The sequence below is a fragment of the Anopheles arabiensis genome, chromosome 2 (assembly GCF_016920715.1).
Source record: "Anopheles arabiensis isolate DONGOLA chromosome 2, AaraD3, whole genome shotgun sequence".
Lineage (NCBI taxonomy): Eukaryota > Metazoa > Arthropoda > Insecta > Diptera > Culicidae > Anopheles > Anopheles arabiensis.
This window is the reverse complement of record NC_053517.1, coordinates 30181104-30204968: the sequence shown is the minus strand read 5'-3', so window position 1 is coordinate 30204968 and position 23865 is coordinate 30181104. Positions and strand designations below refer to the sequence as shown.

Here is a 23865-nt window from a genome sequence, read left to right as displayed (position 1 = left end):
GGATAATTAGGTTGATGATTAGTATTGTTAGCTTTTTTATTTTTCTAAGTTTTACATTTAACGCATTGATTGTTTTGGAGATCTTCAAACGAAACTATACATATTTGCTACAAGAGTTATACATTTGAATTGAAATTAGATATTCCTTAATTCCTTGGAATTAAGAATTCCTTCGAAAAGTTGAATAGAAATTAAGTATTCCTTAATTTCTTGGAATTTTCTTGAGCTGTATTTAAAAGCTTTGCCTGCTTACCGTTCTTAAAAGAGCGAATAATTGAAGTTAAATTGTTTATAAACCCACGTGGTAAACTGGTCTTAACTATGTAGTTCAAACTAATTTCAACGGTAGACTAATAACATCTTACATCTTCTCGTGCTGGTATACGCTAAACATCTTTATGGCAATTTAAAATATGTGTGTTTGTGTTATCAATAACACAAAGAGCATAAAACATTTCCCCCAACTTAAAACTCATCCTCTACCATATCGTAAAGGTGTAAAGCTATCTCCGAACATAACAATCCAAAACCGCACGTTCATTAGCGTTCGTTTTCATCGGTTAACCTAGTTGCCGCAGAAAAGCGTTCACACAACTGGCCGCTCTGCTCGTACGTCACAGCCTCTTGGGGTGAGGAAAAAACCACAAATCATCAGCACACACACACACACACACAGACACATTTACACCTTCTAGAGCCCAGAGTTTCTAAAACATTCGATTTTCAAACCAAGAGGGACACCCCGTTTATTACTCAACTCCCCTTTTTCGAAAGAGGAACGATCCGAACAACCGCCTCACCAGAATAGGACCAAAATAAGTCCGCTCCTAAGCAATGCAAACTAAAAATGAAGAAGAAAAAAACGACAAAAAAGTGCTAATTCTCTTTCTACGCGATCACCCATACATCACCGCAGCAGAATGGGAAGGCAAACGCGTCCCAAAGTCCCAAAAACTGAAGCAGCGAAAACGGTTCGCTACAAATCTAACCCACTCGCAGGGCTGGTGGGCTGATTTTGATCGCGACTAGTGGAACCTAGCGGCGGACTGCGATCCGATCCGAGCTTCCCAAACGATTCTCGTTGACCTACTTCTGTGGCACGGGATCCAAGGAAGCAAAGAAAAAGCATTCACACACCTTAACAGTGACTGACTGGGACTTCGCCAAAGCGGCTTGTTGAAGCAGGAAGGGTTGACACACCCGGAAGATCGGATGGGATAGAAAAAGTAAAATTTATTTCGCAACCAAACAACGCACCAAAATTTCACTAATCACAAGTGTACACTAGAGCGCGTTGGACAAATATTTCGGACGATGAATAGGTTTGCTAGAAAGACAAGTTTTTTTTTTTTTTCTAGGGAACTGCACTGCTGAGGCGTGGATGCTGACGCAACAGAGATGGAAAGTTTGTGACGCATCGCCATCCAGGCTTAGGTATTCTGCATATTCCGATAATTCTGAAGTAATATTATGTTATTGCTTTTATTCCTTTGTGAGTTAAAATCTATTCCAATTCAACAGTTTAAATATTCTGATAAAATCTTTTGACTCACTTTCTATTTCTCAAACTTTAATTTCTGAATTCCGCCTAAGTTCTGCCTCATTTTTGGAGCTTTTTTCCATAAATTATCCTTTCCAGACTGTGTTTATCTCACGTAGATATCGAGGCTCGATCTCCGATTCAGAGCCCAAATACAGGTAGCTTAATATTTCAGCTAATATTTCCGGTTCCAGAACACGATCGTTTCTTCGCCTGCTCCGTTGGGGACACATTTTCGGTAAGCCTGCAACGAGAAGCTGGTTTACAGCTTCCACATCAAGCATTTCCTCTTTCGCCAGCGGCTGTGTTGCACTGCTTCTTCCCTCCACCATTACCCAGCCCAGTCTACAATTGCTTCTTTCTTTCTTTACTATCTCTATCTCCCTCTCTCGATCTCACTCTTTTATCTCTATCTCTCTCTCTCCCCCCTTTCGCTCGTTCGCTCTCCTGGTGTGCTGCTGGCTGCGGCAGCCGCTTCATGTTGGGAAAAGTTGGTCACGAAATCGCAAGTGACCCACTTTGCCACGAGCATACGAGCCGCGTCCGCCCCATGTCCGGGATTCCATGTCCGTAGAGCAGCGCGATCTTCAGCAGCGGCTTGGCGTAGGACGGCTGCTGGACGGACGGGGTTGGGAAAACATGCGGGCCAACATAGCGCAGTCACCACAAGTGCACAACAGCGAGCGTTACAACGTGCCCGTCTGTGTGCGCGTGTGTGTGTGTTGTGGTTGGTGTGTACGTGTGCACGTCGCCACACCAGCCACGAACACATGGTAGGCGGGCATGCAAAGCTGGTAGGAAAAAAAAGTGTTGACAACACAACACATGCATCTTAGCTCCCTCTGGCTTCACTGTGCACTGCCAGCCGATGGCTTCATCTAGCATCCGCGACAGTGCAACGAAGATGCTTCATCATCGTCCGCAACAAACTGCACACTGTGTGAAGCCCTGCATAAATTTCTCCCCCTATTGCGCGGAATGTTGCTACCGTGGCGGCGGCGTACAGCCTCCTACCGTCCCAAGCGACAAAATCGACAGGCTTTCTCGCTCTCTCAGGTTTACTGATCTATTGGGTAGAATGAGAAAGCATGTCGATTTTGTTACTTGGGGTGTAGCTAGACAAACGACGACGCTTCCTCGCACCGGAATAAGCACCTCCGCCCCACGCGCGCATCGAGACGGCACGGTTCGAAAACACACCACCAGCGGCTGTACCAGAGATAACAACAAGCTGGCACCATGTTGCCCGTTGCTGCTGGGTAGTAAATTTCACGTGCTTTGCTCTTACGCAGCCAGCCGCGCGCGGGTGGTCTGCGAAAAAACAAAACTGTGAACAAAGTACAGCGCCGCTGCGCTACTTTGCTACATCTGCCAGTCTGCCGTTTTCGTACAAACCGATTCATCAAAGCAACCTTGGCAATGCACATTTTTCATCCCCTTCTGCTGCTGCGGCTGCACCGGCAAAGGGGTGTTATGGACCCATTTTTCCACTCCAATTCCGACTGCATCAACACATCGGGATCGGGCGACTGACCCAGACCCATGCAGTTGAAACGGTGCACACGTGCACGCGTGAGATTTAAGCTGGTGCAGCTAGATACTCAGAAGTGGTAACGATCGTATGATGAGAAGGGTTATATCGCTAAACGCCTGAAAGTATGCAATTTGCCTAGCAGCATGTACGAATTTTGAATTGGATCTGCTGCGCGACACGTGATTCGTTAAGCGTGTCCGTTAGATTATATTTCATCAAAGGAAAAGCCTTTTTTTATTATTTTGTTTATTATTTTAAGCCTTCTTTAGTTATTTTATTATATGTGCTAAGTGTGCGTAAAAATAAATGCAATCATATTCGTTGTGCGACTGAAGCTTCCCAGGGTGCAGCGTTAAGTGCGTACCTTTGAAGGGAAAAATATAGATTTAATCGTTATAATTCGAGCCCCGCGAAACATGTACCATGTTTATTGCGAAACATTATAAAAAGAAGCGACTCTGTACAGCGACATTGCACAATCATCTGATTCTACTACACACAGAAACTAACATAACGTTCACTTTTGATTTACAATCACAATACACTAACTACGCAGCTTTGCAAACCCGTTCATTTGCACCCGATAGCAATCTAGAAAGCATTTCCCTCCCGCTGCTTTCAACCCGTATTGCTCAGCTAAAGCTATACCCCCCTATAAAAAAACAAGCTACATCACGAATAGTATCGCCGTACCTCGTCCAGCAATCGGTCGATCGAGCTTTCGTCGATCGCAATGAACCGTTTCGAGTTGCGGCTAAAGAAGTAGATATCGCCCGTGTAGATATCGAACCAGAGCGCATGGATGTGCAGATCGTGCGATTCGAGCCGGCGCTTGAGAAACCCGTACGACGCCACGTTCTCGATCTGCTGCAGCGTGTTCACCTGGGACAGCTTGTCCTCGATCGCAAAGTTGTTCTCCGGATCGATGTACGCGACGAACTTGCGGAGCGGCGTTTCGGACGAGAAGATGAGCGGTTTGTCGAGCCCGATTTCTTTGAGGTTTTGAAACTTGGCCAGGCTCGTGTTGGCGTGCTCGCATAGCCACGCCCGCAGCGGCGATATGCGCCGGTTGTCCTGTGAAGCGAAGAATTGGTAAGGATTAGTGATGCGTGATGCGACACACTTCTGCTCAATACTCATCCTACCAACGAGGCAAACTCGGGATCTTTCAGCTTGTACAGCAAGTTCATCGCTTTACAATCGCTGTGCCCGCAGACGATGATGTGCTTGATGTTGTTCACGACACAGCCCAACTCTAGGGCGGCCGGTTCGCAGCTAAAGTACTCGTCCTGGAAGTGTTCTGCGTGCGGTACGAGATTGCCGGCATTACGCACGACAAACATGTCGCCGACGTGCGTCTCGGTAAACCGGGTCGGGATCATGCGACTGTCCATGCAAGTGAAAAACACGGCTTTAGGCTGATCAGGCGAAAAAGGTGAGAAACGAAAAATATCCCTTATTATCTTGGAATGAAAGAATCGCCCCCCAAATCGCTACCATACCTGCGGATTGTCACGAACTTTCCGAAATTCCTGCACCATTTGCTCGCGGGTCGTATGCCGGTAACGCATAACGCCTCGCAATATACGCTCCATGACTCACAAACCGACTGGACTGGGTGACTGGGGTGGATGGGTGGGATCGGCTTACGGAAGCAGCTCCTCGCGAAGACGATCTCCTACACCCCCGAGGCAGCGCACCCGGGCGTACAAACACGGCACTTGGAAACACTATGATGACACGCAGACACACTACTCACGGGTCACCGAATGGACGAGCATCGTTTCTGCTTTCGGCTTGTTAGCAACAATTACAACCTTGACCGATAAAAGCTTACTGCAGCCAAAAGAAATATCCAAATTAACACTTTTAAGATGCTGCTCGTCTTTAACAGCAAAGAATTGCAGAAGGGAACGTGCTTGCAGCACGTCTGTCCCCAGAGCCGCGTAGTCCAGCGATGACTTCACATCGGCTGCTGGATTAAACGCAAAAATAGAGTGACGATCGTAAACAGTGTGGTACGTCGCGATCAGCGATCGAATGCACAACGACATCGCCGATCCGAAATGCTTCCAAAAGACGTAACGCACACAGAAGCACTCGATGCTGCAGCCCCCCTTGAAACTGGCCATGTATGAGGGACATAAACGTGTCCAACGCGTCCACAGAGAAAGGGGTTGGAGCAAGGGCGCGCTTAGAGGGTGGAAGGGTGAGAATGATGACGGAGCTAGTAAACAAATCTGTGACGGTGTGCGTAAGCGTTGCAGCAAACGCACACACTCACTCGCACGTGGCGGTCCCGATGGAGCCGCCAGGGAGCAACGGCAGCGGCATCAGCAACACGTCCCTGACTACTATCTCTTTTCCGTGCAGGGCGTTATGCCGGCTGGCAATAGAAACCGTAGGACCGTCCCTTCGGCATGACACGAACGTACGATTGCGCGAGGCAAACAGATATAGTGTGCGTGAACCAGTCTCGGGCGAAGGTCACTCTCGATTTCGAAGCGTAAAGTTTCTACGTTCATTGATTTCGATTCGATTGGAGCAAAGCTGGAGCACGCACGATGTAAGCGATGATTAGATATTAGTTGTGGATGTAAAAACACATTAAACGAAATGAATTTAATTGTTGCAGTACGTATTTAATGAAAGAAATTCACAACTAAATGAGCCCTTCGCACACGGCGATCACTTTAAACCGATTTTGTTCATTGCAGTACACGAATAATTCTCTCCTTAAACGGTCCAACACGCACGAAAATCTAAAAGTGAACTATTTTACCAACGCTGGGCGCGAGCTCGCCCCTATTCCCACGGACGATGCGGCACTAACTGAGGCGATAGTCGGAATAAAGCGCTGATAAGATGTGATACCATCGCTAAACATCGGCACCCGACTTCGTACAGTGGGTCAGCTGTCGGCTGGAAAGGAAGGGCAGCAGAGTAAACAGGAATTGAGCGACGGACCTATCCCACACGCTGGGGCGGGATGAGCCATGATTAGAAAGAAGGGAAGAAAAACGGTAGAAAAATATCACGATGTGCATGCATTGCATTTTTGCTATTGCCAAAGGGCATTATGGAAATCGAATTCGAATCGAGCAGAGCCAAGCTAATTCAATTCCGACTAATTCCAATAGGATTTCATTTCTCCAACTAGAACTTAACGACAAGTGTTTATATCAATATTATTTTATTCATATTCTTCTGCAGTTTGGCTTTATTTTACAGTTTACATCTTCATTTGCTCCAGCCCATAGACCCTTCTCCTCCTCCTCCTCCTCCTCTGTTGTCCTGAATTTTACCACTATCAATAATAGGGTTCGCTGGCGGATTCGAAGCTCCTTCTACTCCTGCAGCAACAAAATTTACACCGTTTTGCTTTACTTCTTTCATTATTCTATTCTGTTTCAGTTAGGTACCATAAACGCTCGCTTTTTTATCTGGTCACAATATTCAATATTCTCCCCTGCGAAACACTTTTCCATTAGCGTGTCGATAGTGTGAAGAAAGGAAGGAGGAAGATCCTTTGGTCCATGTGTAACGAGAGTTCCAAAGGCGTGAACCTGTTTTGATTCGCAAAAATTGCACAACGAAAAGGGAAAGTGAGCGCTGGAAGCTGGAAGAGCTCAAACAAACAGCTTGAATCACTTATCCGAATAATCGGCTATTGAACACGGGAGCTTACAGGATCGATTCAGCGCGCGCAGCAAACCAACAGCAGCTAAATATACATATGGCGGGAGCAGCAGAAGCTAATAGTAACACTTCTAGTAAAAAGCAAACCCACTAATTTCTTCTGTAATCATTATAAAGTAGTAAAAACCAGCCAGCCACACACAAACATACGCGACTTAGGATCGTTGCAACGGGATTATCATCAGGAACACGTTATATTGAACAGTATGGTTGGAACGTTCTACTCCTAAGCGTCAAACCGGCAGCAGCGGTGCGGCCCTTTCGATTATTTGGAAACAGGAGGGATGCTTCAAAACAAGAACAACAACAACAACAAAAACTACGGAAACAAACTTGCCAATATCCTGCCGAGATTGCACGCGTTCTCAAACATTCACACAGCGTCTGACTTAGGTGGTGGAGTTTGCTCTTCCATAGGGGGGGGGGGGCATCATCATCCAATGTTTCTGCGGCTGCTCTCAAGCGTGCACAGTTTCGCACCTTCCACGCGTGGTAAACTAAACAACAAAATGACTGCGCAGGAAGGAACGTCGAAATCCGCACGACCATCAGGCTTTCTTTTTTTTTTTTGTCTGGAAGATCACGTCCTAGTATTCGTTTTGCTTACCGGAAGTAGTAGTACTTCTTCCGGTACAGGTATCAGTGATAAGCGTTCGTTGTGGTGTTGTGATGGTACGATTGATATTGCGTTAGGTGGTGTGGTTGCAGCTGCTGGTGCTGTTGCTGCTGCTGATTCGGTTGCTGGTAAAGCTGCTGCTGCTGATGCTGCTGCTGCTGCCCAGCGTACTGGTGATAGCCTCCGCCGCTTCCGGCGTACTGGTTTGGATGCGTCGCACCATTCACCATGCCACCGTGCGCACCGTGATGGCTGATGGCTGCATGGTGCAGGTGGTGATTGTTCGCATGGCTGGCGCCGGTGCTGCTGTTCGGGTTCTCCAGCTCCTCGAAGTACTTGCGCGCGTTCCGAATGTTGATCAGCGTTGCCTCGGACGGTATCGACGGATCGGACATCACCACCATCACGTACGTGTTGCTCGTGAACGTGTCGATAAACGCCGCAAACACGCTGTTGCGCACCTCCATCGACGAGAACTTGGCACCGAGCTTCGAGCAGGACAGCTTGAACTGTTTGATGATGTTCGACACCTTCTCGAACCGGTGGCTGTCCCGGTGCTGTTTGCGCTGGCAGTGCGAAATCACCAGAAAGGTGGCCCGCTCGAACAACAGCACCTCGTCCGCGTCCACCACGTTCGCGAAGTAGTTGAGCGAGTGCTCCAGCGCCTTCACGTTCGGGATCAGCTGGTAGACGATGCTGCTCCACGCCCGGTACAGCGTCTCGTCCCAGATGCTCGTCCGAAATGCCGTACACTCGAGCGGGCGCGAACAGCGCTTCAGGTCCTCCTCGCGCTCCTTGAATATTATGTCGCGCTGCTCCTCCGCCACCAGGTCCATCTTGTGCACGAGGCAGAAGATCTTCGCGTTCGGCGAGTTGACCAGCAACGCCTCCAGGCACGACTGGTAGTAGTGCATGTCCTTGTCCAGCTCGCGGCTCTCCACATCGAACACGTAGATCAGCACCTCCACGTTCCGGAAGATGTTGTCCTTCTGTGAGGCGAAGTACTGCTCCATGAACGATTCCTGCCCACCGCAGTCCCACAGGTTAAGCACGAGATTGCCCAAAAAGCGGACGTGTGAGTGTTCGACATCGACTGGCGGGGGGAAAACAATCGAAATTAGCAAATGCGTTCTGGTGGTTGTTCAGCTGCCTCGCAAGGACACTCACTTGTGGCCCCCAGCCTTCGTGTGTCACGGGCGATGTAGTTGGCGAAGATGATCGAACGCATGCTGGTCTTGCCAGAGCCGCTCTTGCCCATCAGGAGCACCTACAACCGGGAACGAAGAAATATATCCCATTTGCATGAATCATTGCCAGCCATTGATCAAGAGACACTGTTATGACGGCAAAGTCGTAGAAAACAAAACACACTACAAACCTTTTTCTTCATTGTGTCTGGGCGCGCTGGTTTGGCTGCAGGGAAGAAATATGTGCGCACGGCCACCGAAGCGTCAAGCGTCTAAATAAAAGCGTAGAATGTACACGAAAAAATTACAAAGTTCTGATTGAAAGTAGATTAGAATCACGGTCGTTCTTTCTTTTTTCCCTTCCAGCACAGATAGCAGCGACCAACAAAAAAAATAACAACAAATGTTATTGACGTTTGACGTTCCGATGACAGCTGAGGCGAAGCGTTATACGGAAATGCTTTACAAAGTGTTATACCGTTTGAATGTTTGGCGCGAATTCAAAAAATCTTTTTTTAATAACTACGAATAGCACAACATTTACTAAAGTACAGCAATGAAATCAAAAACAAAAAACATAAATGATCGCTTCCACACTTTAAAATACAGCTTTTGTTTTATTCTGATGGTATTTAACCTGTTGATTCAAAATTACAGGCGGTCCCCGAGATACACGGTTATTGGGGACCGAAAACGGCCGCAAAATACCGCGTATCTCGAATTTCCGCGTAAGTCGAATCTCGTGATTTCCTGCTAAAATATCACAAATTTTCGTGTAATTTTGCAAGTAGGGGGCGGTTTTAGTCACTTTATGAATTATTTGATATGATTCTGACTGAATATAACTGTTTTAAACCTTTTGAAATAGTTTTTAACATTCGATCAGAACGGAAATTATTTGGCAATTTGAAATTGATGTGTCAAATCAGTACAATTTGCTCAAAGAATAGTCAAATTTAGAAAACCGCGTATCTCCGAATCCGCGTATAAGAGGTACCGTGTATCTCGGGGACCGCCTGTATTTGGATTGGTCCTGTTTTCGCATAACGGTTATTGAAAATTAGATATGTTCATACAACTATCTTTATCTTTTTGGTGTAAGAGTGTACGTGATGTAATGCCGGGCCAATATAGACTCTGGAGACTTAAAGACTACAAGTAAAGTTATAAGAATAGTAAGTCAGAAGTTCCGTACAAAGTTTGAACCCACGACGGGCATGCTGTTAAGTCGTATGAGAAGACGACTGTGCCACGGGACCACCCCCAAAAGCGTTATCTAAATTTTGTAAAAGTTCTAAGCATCACACACATGTTTTAACATCTGCTTCATTCGAGTATATTGTGACATTGTACACTGATGATAGTAGAAACGTTCTCGTGAGTAAATGTGCTTCTGCCCCCTTTGAAAAGAATCCCAAGAATGTAAGGTATGGATTGATTTTTAAAATACAATTGGCACTCAAACACAGCACCTCGCAGTGCCACACTATAAAAGTATGGTGTCACAAGCGGTTGAAAAAAAATCTAGTTATGGCTCATTGTGTTAAGCTGGTGATGTTGCTCAAAGTGTTGCTCCTATCGTGCTGTTTCGGTAATCAAAGCTGCGTGCAGCATGCATTGCTAAACATCGTGTAATTTGAAATCCATCCCTTCCAATAGCACATCCAACCAATCAGCAGCAAACGTCCGATCCTCCCACCACGGAAAATGTGGAATGTTTAATCGAGTTTAAGGAGCTGCTGAAGCTCGTATTTAAACTTCTTTCTGTAGAATCGTTTGATTTGTTAAGCGAAATGAATCATTTCGAAAAGATGCAAGCTCAAGAAAATGTCGGCTCTGCATCATCTTCAAAATCGACTGAGAACAATCACGACAACACCGAGCAGCATATTCATTTCCTGTTGGAAAAGTTGGACATGCTAATGAGGAACTTTAACCAAACAGTTGGCACCCTTTCCTGCTTTAAGCAGGTAAGTAAAGAAATCGTTTAGTTGCAGTACTCAACTAATAAAGCATTTCAAACATTACAGACTCGCTTTAATCGCGAAACGGCTAGCCACGTAGCCAACTTACGCCAACAATCCACCATCAATTGCGACACTTCTCCAATGGTGTGTATGGTGTTTCGTCTTCTGCACTGGATGTACGTAGAGCCTACGTACGAGATTATCCAGCTGTTGCGCTTTTGGATACGTGGTAACAAATCCTTTCAACAGTGGTAATACCTTCAAGTCAATGTCCAATAAGGTGAGACCGAGATAATAAAGGATGGCGTTTTAACTGCCCATTTTAGATAAGATAAACCGCGCTCCTATCGATCGAAGGCGTTCGAACTGCCGGAAGGGATAGTCCCGACCCCGACAATACCGTGACACCTGACCAGATAAGACTGCACACACACAGACACACACACCCACGCCCGAGATGATAAGATTGCAATTGTTTTAAGTGACGGCAGATTTGCTTGCATTGATTGACGATCGAGTGGAAATTTGAATGGAATCTGGTAAATTAATAGCAAATCACAGACAGATCAAAAGATGGTTCAGTAGACTGAGGAAGTGTGTGCAATGTCACTGAACACAATAAAGTGTGACTAATACTTACTCCCCATCAAATGATTGATTTTAAAGAAACCGTAATATTGTTTCATTTTTCATTGTAATATCTTCATCCACATTGCCTCAGTAACTTTTCGACCCGGCCAACCTTTTCCCACACAATTTATCTCCATAGTTGATCACGCTCCATACAGTCCCCCTCCGAGCGCTAGGGCGACCAACTTTACCGAAACTATAGTACAAATGTGTACACAGACACACCTAACGTTGCAAACCAAGCCCACCGAAAGGCTCATGCTACACACGCATTACGCAGCCCAACGCTCTAACCGACGCACACTACGATAGCACGTGGCAGTACGCAACGACAGCCTGCTCGCCCGCTCAGAACGCACTCTCGCGGCTCCATCGCGGTCGTTGTGATGGCTTTATCCGATCCAAGCGTCACACACCGACCGAGGGTCGATTTTCGGCGGTGGGGAGGCGGGGAGTCGAGAACGGTGAAGCGAAAATAAGCATTTAGCACGACCCGTTTCGGTTGCATTCCGCTCGACACCTTCAGACGCAACGGATCAGCCTAGCATCCGACCCAGCAGCTTACGCGTGCTTTGCCAAGCCTTTGAAAGTGATTTTACTCCACTCTACCTCGGCGACCATGAAGCGATCTTTGGCGGCGGTCCTAATCTTTGCAGCGTTCGCTGCCAACGTGCAGGCGGTAAGCGTTAACCAGGCTGTGTGATCGTGGTAAAACCAAAAACCTTCGGTGGAGGTACTTACGGCAGATGTTGTTTCTTGTCTTTGGGACGGGTAGGTGACGGTGGACGTCTACTATGCCCACCTTTGCCCGGACAGTGTGCGCTGGGTGCAGAATCAGCTGCTGACATTGAATCCGGCGCTTCTGAACGCCATCACCCTTGACTTCATTCCGTTCGGCAAAGCGCAGGTAAGTGCAAAAAGCGACAAAAAGGGAAAGGGAGCCAAAGTTTGTAAGTAATTTTTAGGCTACATTTAATCAAAGTTAGCTATTTCTAGAGACAGACAGAGTAAGCTATTTCTATTAATTTGGGCTGTGTGAAACTATGTGCGTGCGGGCAGTATGTGTGTGTGGTGATGTATGCTGTGGTCAGTGTCGCCCACTAGAAACCTGTTTTGTTGCTATTTTCTTTGCATCAGTTCAGCATCAGGAGAGTAGAGCGAACGGTGGTTTCTACATAAATTAAATCTAAAGAAGCCTGGCAGCGCTTTGCTGTTGGATTGTTCTTAAGACCGATTGGAACTCCCCGCCCGAGGGTCGCGATCGTGCCTACGGAGAGCAAACCGGATTTATTTCGTAAGCTACGAACGGGTTGCTTGCCTGTGCAGCTGTATGTACTTAAGTGTTTTTGGTGCCATAATATTAATGTTTGAATGAAATTTCAAGAAACTTTTACAAAACACGGCCTCACGGCCTTATCCCCCCAACCGATCGCGATGTAGCAATACAAGAAAACCTTCCCACGCAACGCTAAGGTCAATAGCGAGATAGCGTTGAAATGGATCTATTAAAACACCTACACACACCGGGCCGATGTGCGCAATTGGGCGAGATTCTGCAACGATTTCGAAAACATCGTTTCCGTCCCATTCTTCTCCCTTCAAACAATGCGCGCCTGTGTGCTGTGAATTCTGGGCGTTAGCTAACTCAGTTGCTTTTATTGCATCCATTGCATTACTTTCCAGAGCGTCAACAATGGCCAGAGCTTCATTTGCCAGCACGGTCCGGCCGAATGTGAGGGCAATCGTGTGCAATCGTGTGTGCTCAGCCTGCTGCCGACTCAGCAGGCCCAGGTGAACTACGTCGGATGCCAGATGAGCTTCACCGCTGATCCACGCGGCTGGGAGGTAAGTAGCGAGAATTGATGCAGAAATAGTGGTTAACCTAATATAACTGTTTGCCTTTCGTCAGTGCGCCTTCCGTTCGGGCGTTAATCTTAACGCTGCCGAGCAATGCGTTGAGGGTACCCAGGGAACGACCCTTCAGCTTGAGGCGGAGCGTCGCACGCAGCTCATTACGCCGGCGTTTATTCCAACCATCGTGTTCAACGGCGTAAGCATCATGCAACTAACTATTTTGTATCAGCAAATTCAATTCACGTCTCCGGTTTTGTTTGCTTGTGTTTTGTTTCAGCAATTCGACCAGGGTCTCCAAGATCGATCTCTGACCGACTTTGCGGGCATTATTTGCGAACTGGCCGGACTCACCGGAGTGGGCTGTTAAGCGTCCCCGTGTGTGTTGACTGTATCGAGCTGACGCGTAGTGATTAACTATAAGAAAGTCAATCTGACTGCCAAAATAGCCGAAAAAGAACGTTTTTGAAATTGTACATCACTTCAAAATAAAAACAAAAAACAAATAAAGTACAAAATGTTCGCATGAACTAAGACACGCGAAACAACTTCTATCTTTGCAATTCCGAGACATGATTCTAGCATGTTTACGTAAGTTTGTACAAAAACAGGGCAAATCGATCGAACCTTATCATCGGTACACAGCATTGAACGGAGCCAATTTCCGTAAGCAAGTGCTATCGAATTTAAAGTCCGAGGCAAAATTATTGCTGATAAAGTATCGGACGTTTTAAGAGATTGTTGGTTTTCCAGACATAATCATGGTGATTAAGCACAAATTAAGCACAACAATGTACACTTATTAATCCTATTGGGAGGTCACAGTTTTACCGTTCTATGGCTAATCACTGCTCCGAAAGATTAAAAATGGCTTTTTTGAAAATTGAAAACAAACATTTTGAGAAATTTACATCCACACAAGATTTCACATTTACATTTACCCATCGGATTTATGACCACCACAAACCACTGGAGCATGCTTCTGCAAATTTAAGCTCAAATGCGATACGCAACGTTCAAAAATGCTGGCGCTCGACAAACGCGCTAATAATTCACCTTCTATAAACACACCTTGGTCGGGAGCATTCACTTCCATTGCCCGTCCTCTCGTGATTTGCTGATTTGCTGCAGCCGTTATATATTTTTGATTGTACATTTAAATCTGTAAGTATTTTACATTGTGTGTTACATTGACGCGGAAAAACTGGCTATTCTTCACTTATATGAGTGGTTTGCTGGTGTATTGTTTGCCATTATACCCTTTCGATGAGGCCAATTCCATCGCCATTATGAGCCCATTATGTCGAGTGTTATGAGGCTTATTAATTAAACATTTCTCATACATATATCATTTCCGAAAATATGGATTCAAACAACAACAAGCGACAATTGCCGTGGGATGGTAATGGCATTGCCGCTAGCCCAGATTCCAGGCGGGGCTGAAAACAAAACCACTGATATTAAAACATCAGAACCGCTCCTACAACGCTGGCTAGTGGCATTCAGAATGATTTTTTCCGCGCTAATTAAATACAGGAAAGGTCCAGCAGCCAAACCAAGTACAACTACGACAACAGCTTCTTTTTCATCATTTTTTTTTTTTGGCTCAACAACCGTTGTCGGTCAAGGCTTGTCTGTACCCACTTGTTGGGTTGGCTTTCAGTGAATTTTTTTTACCCCCCATAACAGGATAGTCAGGCCTACACGTATGGCGGCACGGTCTATTTGGGGCTTGAACCCATGACGGGCATGTTGTTAAGTCGTGCGAGTTGACGACTGTACCATGAGACCGGCTAACCGACAACAGCACCAAGGATAATAATAGCAACGGGGACAACAGCATCAAGGGCAACAATGAATCCTACTCAGGCCAAGAGCAGTCCAGCTCCAGCATGCTAGCACTAATTACTAGGAAGCTAGGAGGGGTTGGAGGCGGGCTTGCGGGAGCAGCAAAATGTCCAGGAATCCAAGCTGGACGAAATTCTGCAAACAGTGCAGCAGCAAGATACGCACGGGCTAATCATCCGCAAGGTAGTGGGAGTGATCCAGGCGGAGGTAGAACAAATCAAGGATGTGGTTTGTTCTTGCGAGTTTGTTGTGGCGATAACCCTCTTAAAACCACGGGGGAGAAACGCACGTGCGGAGGAGAAAAAAAGCCGAGATGGTGGCTGGCGTTAGCCGCTGCGTTTTGAGATGAGAAGCTTGAGAGTTGCCACACAAGAAAAGTGATCTCTCTAGCGATGGACTTGTATGAGATTTCCCTTTTTTCCTCCCCAATCGTACGGCTCTCAGTGTTGAACACCGATCATGTTGTATTTTAATGGAACTTTTACTGCTGCCACCAAAACACCCCGACTCAAGGCATCGTGAGTTGATCTTCCTACCGATTGTGGTGTGTTGCGGAGACAAAAGCGCGCCCGTTTATCTAAACGAGCAAACAAAAAAAGGGGAAATGTACACTGGGAACGAAGCTGTGGAAAGTGTGCATATTGTTTAGCGTGCACAGAAACCCCAGAAACCCCCGTTTCTAAATATCTAGCTAGTTGTACTTAAAAGATGTAAAATATATGTATACAAAAAAAAAGAAACGTTGCAGTTGACCGGAACATAATTATTCGTGCACCGTTGCTTTATTCTTGCGTACATCAACTCGAACTGTGCTGCTCTCGTGCATTTATTGTTTGCCTTGGGCCTGTTTTTCCAGCTTTTCCCGCTCCATGCTTTGCAGTTGCTCGAGCGTAAGTAGCGAAACGCCGAGCTGATCTTCGCGAGTGAACGGCTGTGCCATCTGTCGGAGCCAGCGTTTGGCAAGCTGTGAAGGGAAAGTGTTTGATTTTTAGCAAAAAAAAACAGTTGCATTAAAAAATTTGCTCTCTAACCTGCATCGATTCTTCCGTGCTGAGATTGCTCAAATTATCGGTCAGATGCTCCTGGATCCATTTCGGCAGCTTGCCCCGCTTGTCCTGCCGGGAGAAGCGCTTGTCCGCGAAGATCATAATACCGTAATCGGTCTTACCACTGTTTGGGGAGGCAAGCAAGCAAAAAACAAACCATTTAATGGGTACATACGTGACACAAAAAGCAGAACAACAGGTGCAGGTGAAAACCTACCGAATAGCACGACCAACGCACTGTGCCGCATGCCGCAGTGCATCGAAGGTAAGAAAATCGTTCTCCCGTATCTGGAACTGATCGCGCAAATAGTCCAACCGTGCCTTCAGTATGCGCGACTGGGTGTACACGTACGGAATGCCAAACATCAGCACCGCCCGACCGAGATGGTGATCGAAATCCACACCCTCCGACACTTTGCCACGGGCGACGGCCAACAGCACGGCACCGCGGCCACACTCGCACGCCTTCACGTAGTTCATCAGCGCGTAAGACGTTTCCGCATTGTCCTGCGTTTCGATGAACAGTAGCTTGTAGCGCAGCAGCGTATCGATGATGCCCTGATCGTACCAGGACGCGACGACCGACTCCAGGTACAGGTAGGAGGTGAAGAAGCACACCACCCCGTCCGGTACGGTTTTGGCCGTCTCCACCAGCAGCTGGCCGTAATTGCGCGTCACCGCCGTATCTTCGCGCGTTTCAAAGCGCGATGAGATGGCGACCTGATCATTGCCACGCGCTACAATCTGCGGAATGGAAAGAGCAAATGACAGTATAATCCCAACCCCATCCAGTGGGCCATTTGTTTCGGCGCCTTTGCTTTACCATCGGCAGCAAGCAGGGCCGGGCGAGCGTCATCGTGAACGAGCTCATCACGACCGGCTCAAAGTCCAGTATCTTCGGGTACATGTCCATCGGGGACAGCGTGCCGGACGTGATGACCACGCTCTGGAACCGCTGGAAGATCGGTTTCATCGCGATCGACGAATCGAGACAGCTGAAGTGCATGATCGGATTCGACACGGTGGGCGTTTTGTCGTCGAACGGCTCGATGATGATGGTAAAGCCCTTCGTGTACGTCGACACGAGCGTCGCGAACGAGGTAATGACCGACAGCGGGCCGTACTCGCTCAGGTCCGTGATTTCCAGCGTGCGCAGCAGCGACTGCAACCGATCGGCACAGAAGCGTAGCGGTTTCCGCTCGATGCACACCTTCTGCTGTACGTCGCGCAAAAACCCGGCCGGACTTTCCTGCACCACGTGCTGGACGCGCAGCCGCGATTTGATGTACTCGATGAAGCGCTTCAGAAAGGACAGGAAGTGATCCGCATTGCGTATGTTGCCCGGCACGACCTCCCTGATGACCTCGTTCGGCAACACCGGATTCGCCAGCACCATGTCGGTTTCGCGGGCGAACGACGCATCCTTCAAGCCCTGCACCAGCCGGACGTACTCTTCGTTGAGGCGACGCTTGTCGTCCTCCTTCAGTCTGCAAGCGGAAGAAAACAGCTTCATCAGAACGTGCTCTTCAGAATGCTGCAGCAATATAAACAAAAATCGCAAATCGCGCTTACTCGGCCACTTTCTTCTCCAGGTTGTGTATACCGGTCGTGCTGCGCTCGATCAGCCGCCGGTTGATCTTTACGCTCATCGAGTCCACGCACACGTTGTCGATGTTGTGCGCCTCGTCGCACACGACGACCGATTCGCGGGCCAGCTCCTTCGAGACCACCTCCGCCACCTTCGGATCGAGCAGGTAGTAGTAGCTGTACACGACCACGTGCGCCTGGTTGATGGCAAAGCGGGACAGAAAGTACGGACACCAGTTCCGCTCCCGGCCGAACTCTTTCAGATCGTCGATCGAGTACACGCCCGGCGGTAGCATGTTTTCTTTGCCCTCCGCCTGGAAACCCTCGTAATACTGGCACACCGGTGCCGACTCGTCGTGAGCCGCCCGTTCGCGCACGTAGCTCGCGGTCATGCCGTAGCACCGTGCGTCAACAATCTTGCCCTCCCGTTCGCGGCTCACCTCCGGATGGATGCACATGTTTTTGCGCGAGCTAAGCACCAGCCCGGTGATGTTCGGCATTGCGCCCGTCTGCTTTTCGTAGTAGTTCATCAGATGCTTCAGCTCGGCAATGACCTTCTCAATCTCGGGCACCGTACGCGAGCAGTAGATCAGCTTGCGCACGACGTGCGGGTTTTCCAGTATGTACGCCACGATCAGCGAGAGCAGCGTGGTGGTTTTGCCCGTCCCCGAGGGCATTTCCAGCAGACAGTGGCCCTTCGCATCGAACGTACGCTTCAGCTCGAGCATGTAAGCGTACTGCTCCGGGTAGATGTACTCGTACGGAAAGTACACCAGCAATCCGTCAACGCTGATCCTGTGGACGCAAGGTACCGCGGTTAGGGGAGTGCAATTGGCACATTTTGTTCGTATTCTTACCTCATTTTGTAGCGATTATTCCATTCGTGTGATGCAAACGAAGATGCGATGCACGCGCGCCGGCTGCAGAATGGGTTGTTGTTGTTTTGGAGGATTTTGACAGATAAACGATCAGCTATACCAAGGTGGATTAAAGAGATCAAGTGGACGAAAAGGGCCTTTGGGGGGTCGCCATGTATGAGGGACCTTACGTCATTTTAAAACCGTTAACGACTGGCTTCCGCACACAAAGTATAGCAAATAAAAAAAGATTGCTTGGTTGTTAAGTGCATTTTTGTATGTGTTTTGATTATCTTAAGAGAAATGAGTCAAATTAAAGATATAGTTTATGATTTTGTTAATCTCGAGATCTAAAATCAAGTAAATCACTTTATTTTCCAATGTACCTCATAGATAATTCGGAATGAATGTGAACATATGTAAAATAAAATATTTCTTATTTATTATCCTTAAATATGTCGAAAACAATTTGAATCATACAATACATTCTCGAAATAGCACTCGAATTATTCTTTTTTTCTGGGATATATGTGCTGAATCTATGATTAAATGTTTGATAAGAGCTCAAAAATCCCAAAATATGTTTAAAAGTATACGAAATCATAAAAAATTTGTAGATAAATTCAATGAACAAGTTGAAAAAACCTAAACTACAGTTTGAATCCTGGGGACCTTATGTCAAATGACGAATTGTCAAAACGCTCTAGATTCCACCACCTCGTTTCTTTAATCCACCTTGGGTAGTGACAGTTAAACAAAATTGACAACACGCACACACAGACACACTCTCTCTGTATAAGCAATTGCAAAACAAGAAGAGGAAGAAAATGAAGATAATGTGAAATGTAACGCATACCGTACGAAGGAAAAATCGAGTCCCCGTGTCGTGCTGCTAATTTTCTCCAGGTGTTTGCCCGTTTTTCCCGCAACGCACAGCTCACGCACGCTTCGGGCACGAGTTTCCAGCCAGCGAGTGTGCCCGTGTGGTGTCTGTGTTCCAGCTTCCCAAATGGTACGGATGGTCGCAGGAACAACCCAACCCGTCACCCTGCTCCGCATCGTTGGTCGACGACCGTGGCCGTGCCTCTCGCTTCAGTTCTAGATGGAGTGTTCGCCGCCGTCTTTGTGGAGCGCAAGGTAACTACGAGATTTGTCGCCCAGCAACTGTGGATGCTCGGGGATGCGTGCTATGGGAGCACCTCACTCTGGAACGATTCAACATAATTTCCACGCAGAAGAAGCAGAATCGCTTACCTCCGCCAACGTCATATGTGTGTGTGTGCGTGTATGTGTCGGGGTGCTTCGCCCAATTCGCAAAGCCTTTTTGCTTCGTGTTTCGCATTATCACTTATTCGATGCAGTGAAATGAGTTGAGTGAGTGTGTAATCATTCCGAAAATGTGTGTGGCTTCGCACTCCAGCGCTCCACGAAAAAAGAAGGAAAAAGAAAACAGACGGAAAACCCTCCATCGCAAGCCTCGAGGCTTGCGTAAATGAATTGCTGATTCACGCGAGACAGGAAGGGGGGACCGCGTTCGGTGTAGGGAGCAGGTCGCGTATGATTATCCGCCCTTTGCCCCTCCCGTCTTCCGCCCGCCTGCTTGTTCTGTCGCGTATTTCAACAAGCGCAAGCGTGCATGTGCAGCTTTGTATGTAGGTGCGTGAAGGTGTGTGTGTGTGCGGTTGTCGCGAGAACTGTCGCGACCATCACGCAAAACGGTATCGATTTGGAGCGAAATCCGGATCCGGTCGGTAGGCTCACGGGCACGGCTGGCATCCCATCCTCGTGTGCCACTCTTCCTTCCTTGCTAACGCTCCGCGAGTGCGGTAAGTCACCTTTACCCATCGGGGCAACCATAGCACACAGGAAGTGAAATGGAAGAACACCCATAACGCGACGTTTAGTGAGGGTGTTAGTCCGTGGAAGAAGGGTCTGAAGACGGAGAAAACGAGTGAGGCGGTACGGTGTGAAGTGTGTTGCTTCGAGAAAGAAAAGCTACAAGACGAAAACAGTGAGAAAAAACACACATGCGGGACAGCAGCCAGCAAGCCTCCCCGTGGTCGGTGGTGGTGTGCGTGCGTGTGCATCGCGCTCTGTGTACCTGTGTGAACAAAGTCGGCGGCGTTACCATCCCTAAAGTGCATTCGAAGAAACCTTTACCACCACCAGCACACCCCAAAGGTCTGATGTGGGGTGGCGGTGCGTTGGAACCGGTGTGTGATTTTTATCGTGCCCGTGCTAAAAACGGAAGGATTATCACCTCTCCCCGGCGTGTTGGCAAATTTGCGCAAAATGCAGCGAAAATGAGCCTCCGTTTCTGACGCCCCAAACGGTGCTGATAATGGACTTGCTTCGCTGCTTTTTATCGCCTGATTGGTGCCCGGGTGCCACAGCTCAAAGGAAAGATTGATGAGGACAGCGGCAACACACCTAGGCTGCGTCCGATAAACGTCGCCGTCGTAGGTCCCTGGTGCGGCATTTCCGTCATTATCGTCGGTTTCCCCGATTCCTCCCGAGGGAGCTATTAATGTTTCAAGCTTATGCGTGTCTGCATTAAAAAAAAAAACAGTATCGACGAGTGTCATCGAGTACCCAAAAAGCCTTAAAACGCAGCTGGACATGTGTCACCGCGTCACAAGCGCACAGGGAGCGATGTTTTATTCCATGCGGATGCAAGAGATTGTGGCTTGTGCACTTTTCTTCTATCCACACGACCGCAAATAGGTAAGTGCAATGTCGTTCCAAACATGAGTCATCGGTTGTATCACCTTCTTTGTAGGCCTGGGAATTGATGCAAACACATTGGACGACGACTGACGACGGCTTAGTTGCTTAGTATGACACACACACTCTCAGCCTTACAATATCGATAAAGAGTCATGTGATAATCAGCGCTTTCCGTTGCTGTATTTAGAGTGTGGGAGCCATTATTAGCAAAAATCATCCAAAAGAAAACCAGTGCGATTCAGTTACAGCAGCGGGAGATTTTTAGACTTCAATACTAAGCTGCTTTCTTTATGCAGCATTTGAGCCAGGAAATGCATGCCAGCTGGGAGCTTCTCCCGTACCAAGTCTCCACCCGCCCGACACGCTCCATGCTCACGCTCAGGAATGTTAAATTCAGTTTCCGATGGGTTTTGGATTTGCTTCTAAACTAGGAATAAATGGCCTCCTGCTACCCAGGGTGGTGGGCTAGTAGTAGTGGTGCCGGCGCTACAACACTCCCCAAAACCACACCATGCAGACATGCACTCCCGTGTCCGTGCCCATTCATCATGCTCCAATCCTGCCCGGAGGGTTGCTTCCTCCCAAGCGATCCAAAATAGACGGAAAAGAACTAATAAAATTAAACTGCCAAGGCGCGGGCGAGAACGCCACGGCGAAGCGTGCAGACCCCAGTGCGCAACGAACGCGAGGGGAGAGAGCGGGAGAACGATGTAAAGAAAACAAGCGTCTCCTTACAAATATAAATATATCTCTTAAGTGCTTCACCGCACACTCATATATGGACAGCACCACACACACACGCGCGCTCTCTCGCTCGCTCGTTCGCACCTCTTCCGTCTCGTCTACCGGTCCCAAAGGTTGGGTGATCCGGTCGCGATGCATTTCACCCCGCTTGCGGTACGGTCTGCGCCATGTTCTTTGATGCAGCGCTGTCCACGGTGGAAAATGGTTTCAGCTTAGCCTGTGTTCGGTGTATGTGTGTGTGTGGTTTGAGAGTGCCGTGTCACCCACTCCCTCTATACACCGTCTTCTCAATCAGAAGACGACGATGATGAGGATGATGATGATGATCTCTTTGGGTCGCGCATTTGCCGAGCCTTAGGAGAGTGTTGGTGTGTGTGTGCACTTCCCACTCCCACAGCATGCACTTTGGTGTGATGAAATTAATGGTCGAAACTAGACGGTGTGGTAGTATGTTGAACCCAGCTGTGGGCGAAGGTGGAAAGGAAGCACGGCAAGTAGCCGGCACGCGACGGAAGCAGCAGCAGCAGAAAAAGCTAGATTATTCCACGAGAGACAATTCCGCGAGATGTAAAATCATGACCGCATGCATTATATTCCCCATGATGATGCTATTGCTTGTGACACATTCATCTCTCCTACGGGCGGGAGTGCGCTTGCCATGGCCCCGATAAAAACAAGCTTAAGCGATGGTACGTGGAACGCGTAAACGTGTCACGGTGTGTGACGTATTTCATTTTCTTCACCTTACACTGTGACAGAGGTTTACTTTTATCATGCTCTAACCAAGGCCGCCGAGCGAAAAAGCGTCCACATCTCAACGCGTCCATCAAATCAAGCTGAGTGAGCTTTTTGTGATAGGAGAAATGGGGCTTCAGCTTTCCGTAGATAAAAGCTGCCGTGTTCATTGCAATGGGAGCGGTGGGCTAGAAAGAAGGTGCAGTGTCCCGGTCGACACACGCTTCATTCGCTTATCGTCATCGTGTATGACTAAAAGGTGTGACTCAACGGAAGGTTTTTGCCGTTTGACCGTTTAGTTCGGTCAGTCAATGTCTGTTGAAAGCTCACAGTGCTGTTTTCCGACGCTTAGTTTGCAATTTACTTGGACAGTATTTATTACACGATGTTTTGGGAAATTTGCGTGTATGTTTGTGTGGGGGTTAATATCGTACACGTGCGTTCAAGCTCATGCTTTTCGTCAGACAAGAGAGCATTAGGCTTTTGACAACAACGTCACTGCGCCACGTGTTTCTGCCATGGTAATGCATTGCGTACGATGTACAACAAGCTCCCAACTGAAAATTCACGCTGAGTTGGAAATGAACTCCAAAACTATCTACGAAGCAGCAGCAGGCGTTGGTTGCTGTACGCCGTCCCAAGAAGGTCACCACCATGCTGGCACCATCCGGTGCGGATTTTCCAATTTTCCTTTTCGACGATCGAAATCTTTGCGCTCAGAACCGACCGGGTGGTGCCGACCTGCTTCTTGTCCTTTTGTGTACAGCGCGCAGGGCCATTGACTTTTATCCGCAACACCCTAGGATAGGGCGTCAATTAGGGTCGTGGAAATAAAACAAAAAAGAAAAAAAAAGAAGCAAACGGAAGCTCACGGAGAGAGACAACGAGCTCTCGGGTTGTGCCATTTTTAGTTTGAAATTTTCTTTCCCCCCCCCCCCCCCACTCGTCGCCGCTTCAAGGCGACCGTGTGTAGTACATGACGCGAGCTGCCACTAGAACTTAAGACGCCCTAGCAACCAAAGATTGCTTCGCCGTGCTCGGTAAGCGATATGAGAAAAAAGCTATCACCAAACACAGAAGGAGCGGACATTCGTAGCTGGAAATAACAGCAGCAAAATTCACCAACCGCCGTTTCGTTGGTTGTTCATTTCTTTTGTCAGCGTTCTTCATTAGGAGCGCATTAGACACTGAACTTGAGCGGGGCGAGAATCGATTTTCGTCTGGATTTACTAACTTTTTCTTCCCATGTTCAGCAGCAGCGCCGTTGGGTGCGATTGGATTGGGTGACCATTTTGCA

General features: G+C 47.8%; 6 protein-coding genes across 15 annotated transcripts in view; 3 read left to right on the top strand and 3 right to left on the bottom strand.

Annotated features, from left to right (window-relative positions):
• Positions 1-3459: 3459 nt before the first annotated feature.
• On the bottom strand, positions 3460-5684 carry LOC120893603 (beta carbonic anhydrase 1). The gene is made up of 3 exons (XM_040295589.1): positions 4577-5684; positions 4220-4492; positions 3460-4148 (listed from the first exon to the last, which is right to left on the bottom strand). The coding sequence occupies exons 1-3, from the start codon at positions 4667-4669 to the stop codon at positions 3747-3749; spliced, it is 768 nt and encodes a 255-aa protein (XP_040151523.1). The 5' UTR covers positions 4670-5684; the 3' UTR covers positions 3460-3746.
• A 566-nt stretch (positions 5685-6250) lies between these two features.
• Positions 6251-8981, bottom strand: LOC120893602 (ras-related GTP-binding protein A). The gene is made up of 3 exons (XM_040295588.1): positions 8768-8981; positions 8557-8656; positions 6251-8482 (listed from the first exon to the last, which is right to left on the bottom strand). Exons 1-3 carry the CDS (start codon positions 8777-8779, stop codon positions 7413-7415), a joined length of 1182 nt encoding a protein of 393 aa, XP_040151522.1. The 5' UTR covers positions 8780-8981; the 3' UTR covers positions 6251-7412.
• Positions 8982-10039: 1058 nt separating this feature from the next.
• LOC120893605 lies at positions 10040-11212 on the top strand. Of its 3 annotated transcripts, none has more exons than XM_040295593.1 (4): positions 10040-10167; positions 10236-10546; positions 10607-10791; positions 10870-11212. In XM_040295593.1, exons 1-4 carry the CDS (start codon positions 10107-10109, stop codon positions 10871-10873), a joined length of 561 nt encoding a protein of 186 aa, XP_040151527.1. In that variant the 5' UTR covers positions 10040-10106; the 3' UTR covers positions 10874-11212. The 3 variants fall into 3 exon arrangements, with proteins under 3 accessions (XP_040151527.1, XP_040151526.1, XP_040151525.1); XM_040295592.1 differs by having other exon boundaries at positions 10607-10794; XM_040295591.1 differs by lacking the exon at positions 10870-11212 and having other exon boundaries at positions 10607-10863.
• A 422-nt stretch (positions 11213-11634) lies between these two features.
• LOC120893604 (GILT-like protein 1) lies at positions 11635-13576 on the top strand. Its single transcript, XM_040295590.1, has 5 exons — positions 11635-11852; positions 11949-12080; positions 12857-13018; positions 13083-13223; positions 13305-13576. The coding sequence occupies exons 1-5, from the start codon at positions 11793-11795 to the stop codon at positions 13392-13394; spliced, it is 585 nt and encodes a 194-aa protein (XP_040151524.1). The 5' UTR covers positions 11635-11792; the 3' UTR covers positions 13395-13576.
• A 2038-nt stretch (positions 13577-15614) lies between these two features.
• On the bottom strand, positions 15615-18478 carry LOC120896486 (general transcription and DNA repair factor IIH helicase subunit XPD). Its single transcript, XM_040300645.1, has 6 exons — positions 18363-18478; positions 17491-18300; positions 16742-17405; positions 16136-16662; positions 15904-16042; positions 15615-15836 (listed from the first exon to the last, which is right to left on the bottom strand). Exons 1-6 carry the CDS (start codon positions 18365-18367, stop codon positions 15699-15701), a joined length of 2283 nt encoding a protein of 760 aa, XP_040156579.1. The 5' UTR covers positions 18368-18478; the 3' UTR covers positions 15615-15698.
• A 666-nt stretch (positions 18479-19144) lies between these two features.
• Positions 19145-23865, top strand: part of LOC120896761 (serine/threonine-protein kinase PAK 3) — a 53762-nt gene continuing 49041 nt past the window's right edge. For 2 of the 8 annotated variants that reach the window (XM_040301179.1, XM_040301173.1), the window contains exon 1: positions 19145-19499. The gene's annotated coding sequence lies outside the window, so the exon portion shown is untranslated. Of the gene's footprint in view, positions 19500-19523; positions 19737-20065; positions 20189-23865 lie in introns of those variants that run through there. The other 6 variants (XM_040301174.1, XM_040301180.1, XM_040301178.1 and 3 more) reach the window with 6 other exon arrangements.

Coding starts and splice junctions, on each gene's coding strand:
- LOC120893603 (XM_040295589.1), bottom strand. CDS start 4,669: ATGGAGCGTATATTGCGAGGCGTTATGCGTTACCGGCATACGACCCGC. Junction 4,493..4,576: donor AAGTTCGTGACAATCCGCAG/GTATGGTAGCGA, acceptor TCGCCTGATCAG/CCTAAAGCCGTGTTTTTCAC. Junction 4,149..4,219: donor ATCCCGAGTTTGCCTCGTTG/GTAGGATGAGTA, acceptor TTCGCTTCACAG/GACAACCGGCGCATATCGCC.
- LOC120893602 (XM_040295588.1), bottom strand. Junction 8,483..8,556: donor ACGAAGGCTGGGGGCCACAA/GTGAGTGTCCTT, acceptor TCCCCCCGCCAG/TCGATGTCGAACACTCACAC.
- LOC120893605 (XM_040295591.1), top strand. CDS start 10,107: ATGGCTCATTGTGTTAAGCTGGTGATGTTGCTCAAAGTGTTGCTCCTA. Junction 10,168..10,235: donor GCTCCTATCGTGCTGTTTCG/GTAATCAAAGCT, acceptor CCCTTCCAATAG/CACATCCAACCAATCAGCAG. Junction 10,547..10,606: donor CCCTTTCCTGCTTTAAGCAG/GTAAGTAAAGAA, acceptor CAAACATTACAG/ACTCGCTTTAATCGCGAAAC.
- LOC120893604 (XM_040295590.1), top strand. CDS start 11,793: ATGAAGCGATCTTTGGCGGCGGTCCTAATCTTTGCAGCGTTCGCTGCC. Junction 12,081..12,856: donor TTCCGTTCGGCAAAGCGCAG/GTAAGTGCAAAA, acceptor ATTACTTTCCAG/AGCGTCAACAATGGCCAGAG. Junction 13,019..13,082: donor CTGATCCACGCGGCTGGGAG/GTAAGTAGCGAG, acceptor GCCTTTCGTCAG/TGCGCCTTCCGTTCGGGCGT.
- LOC120896486 (XM_040300645.1), bottom strand. Junction 16,663..16,741: donor GGCCCTGCTTGCTGCCGATG/GTAAAGCAAAGG, acceptor TCCATTCCGCAG/ATTGTAGCGCGTGGCAATGA. Junction 15,837..15,903: donor GCACGGAAGAATCGATGCAG/GTTAGAGAGCAA, acceptor TTCCCTTCACAG/CTTGCCAAACGCTGGCTCCG.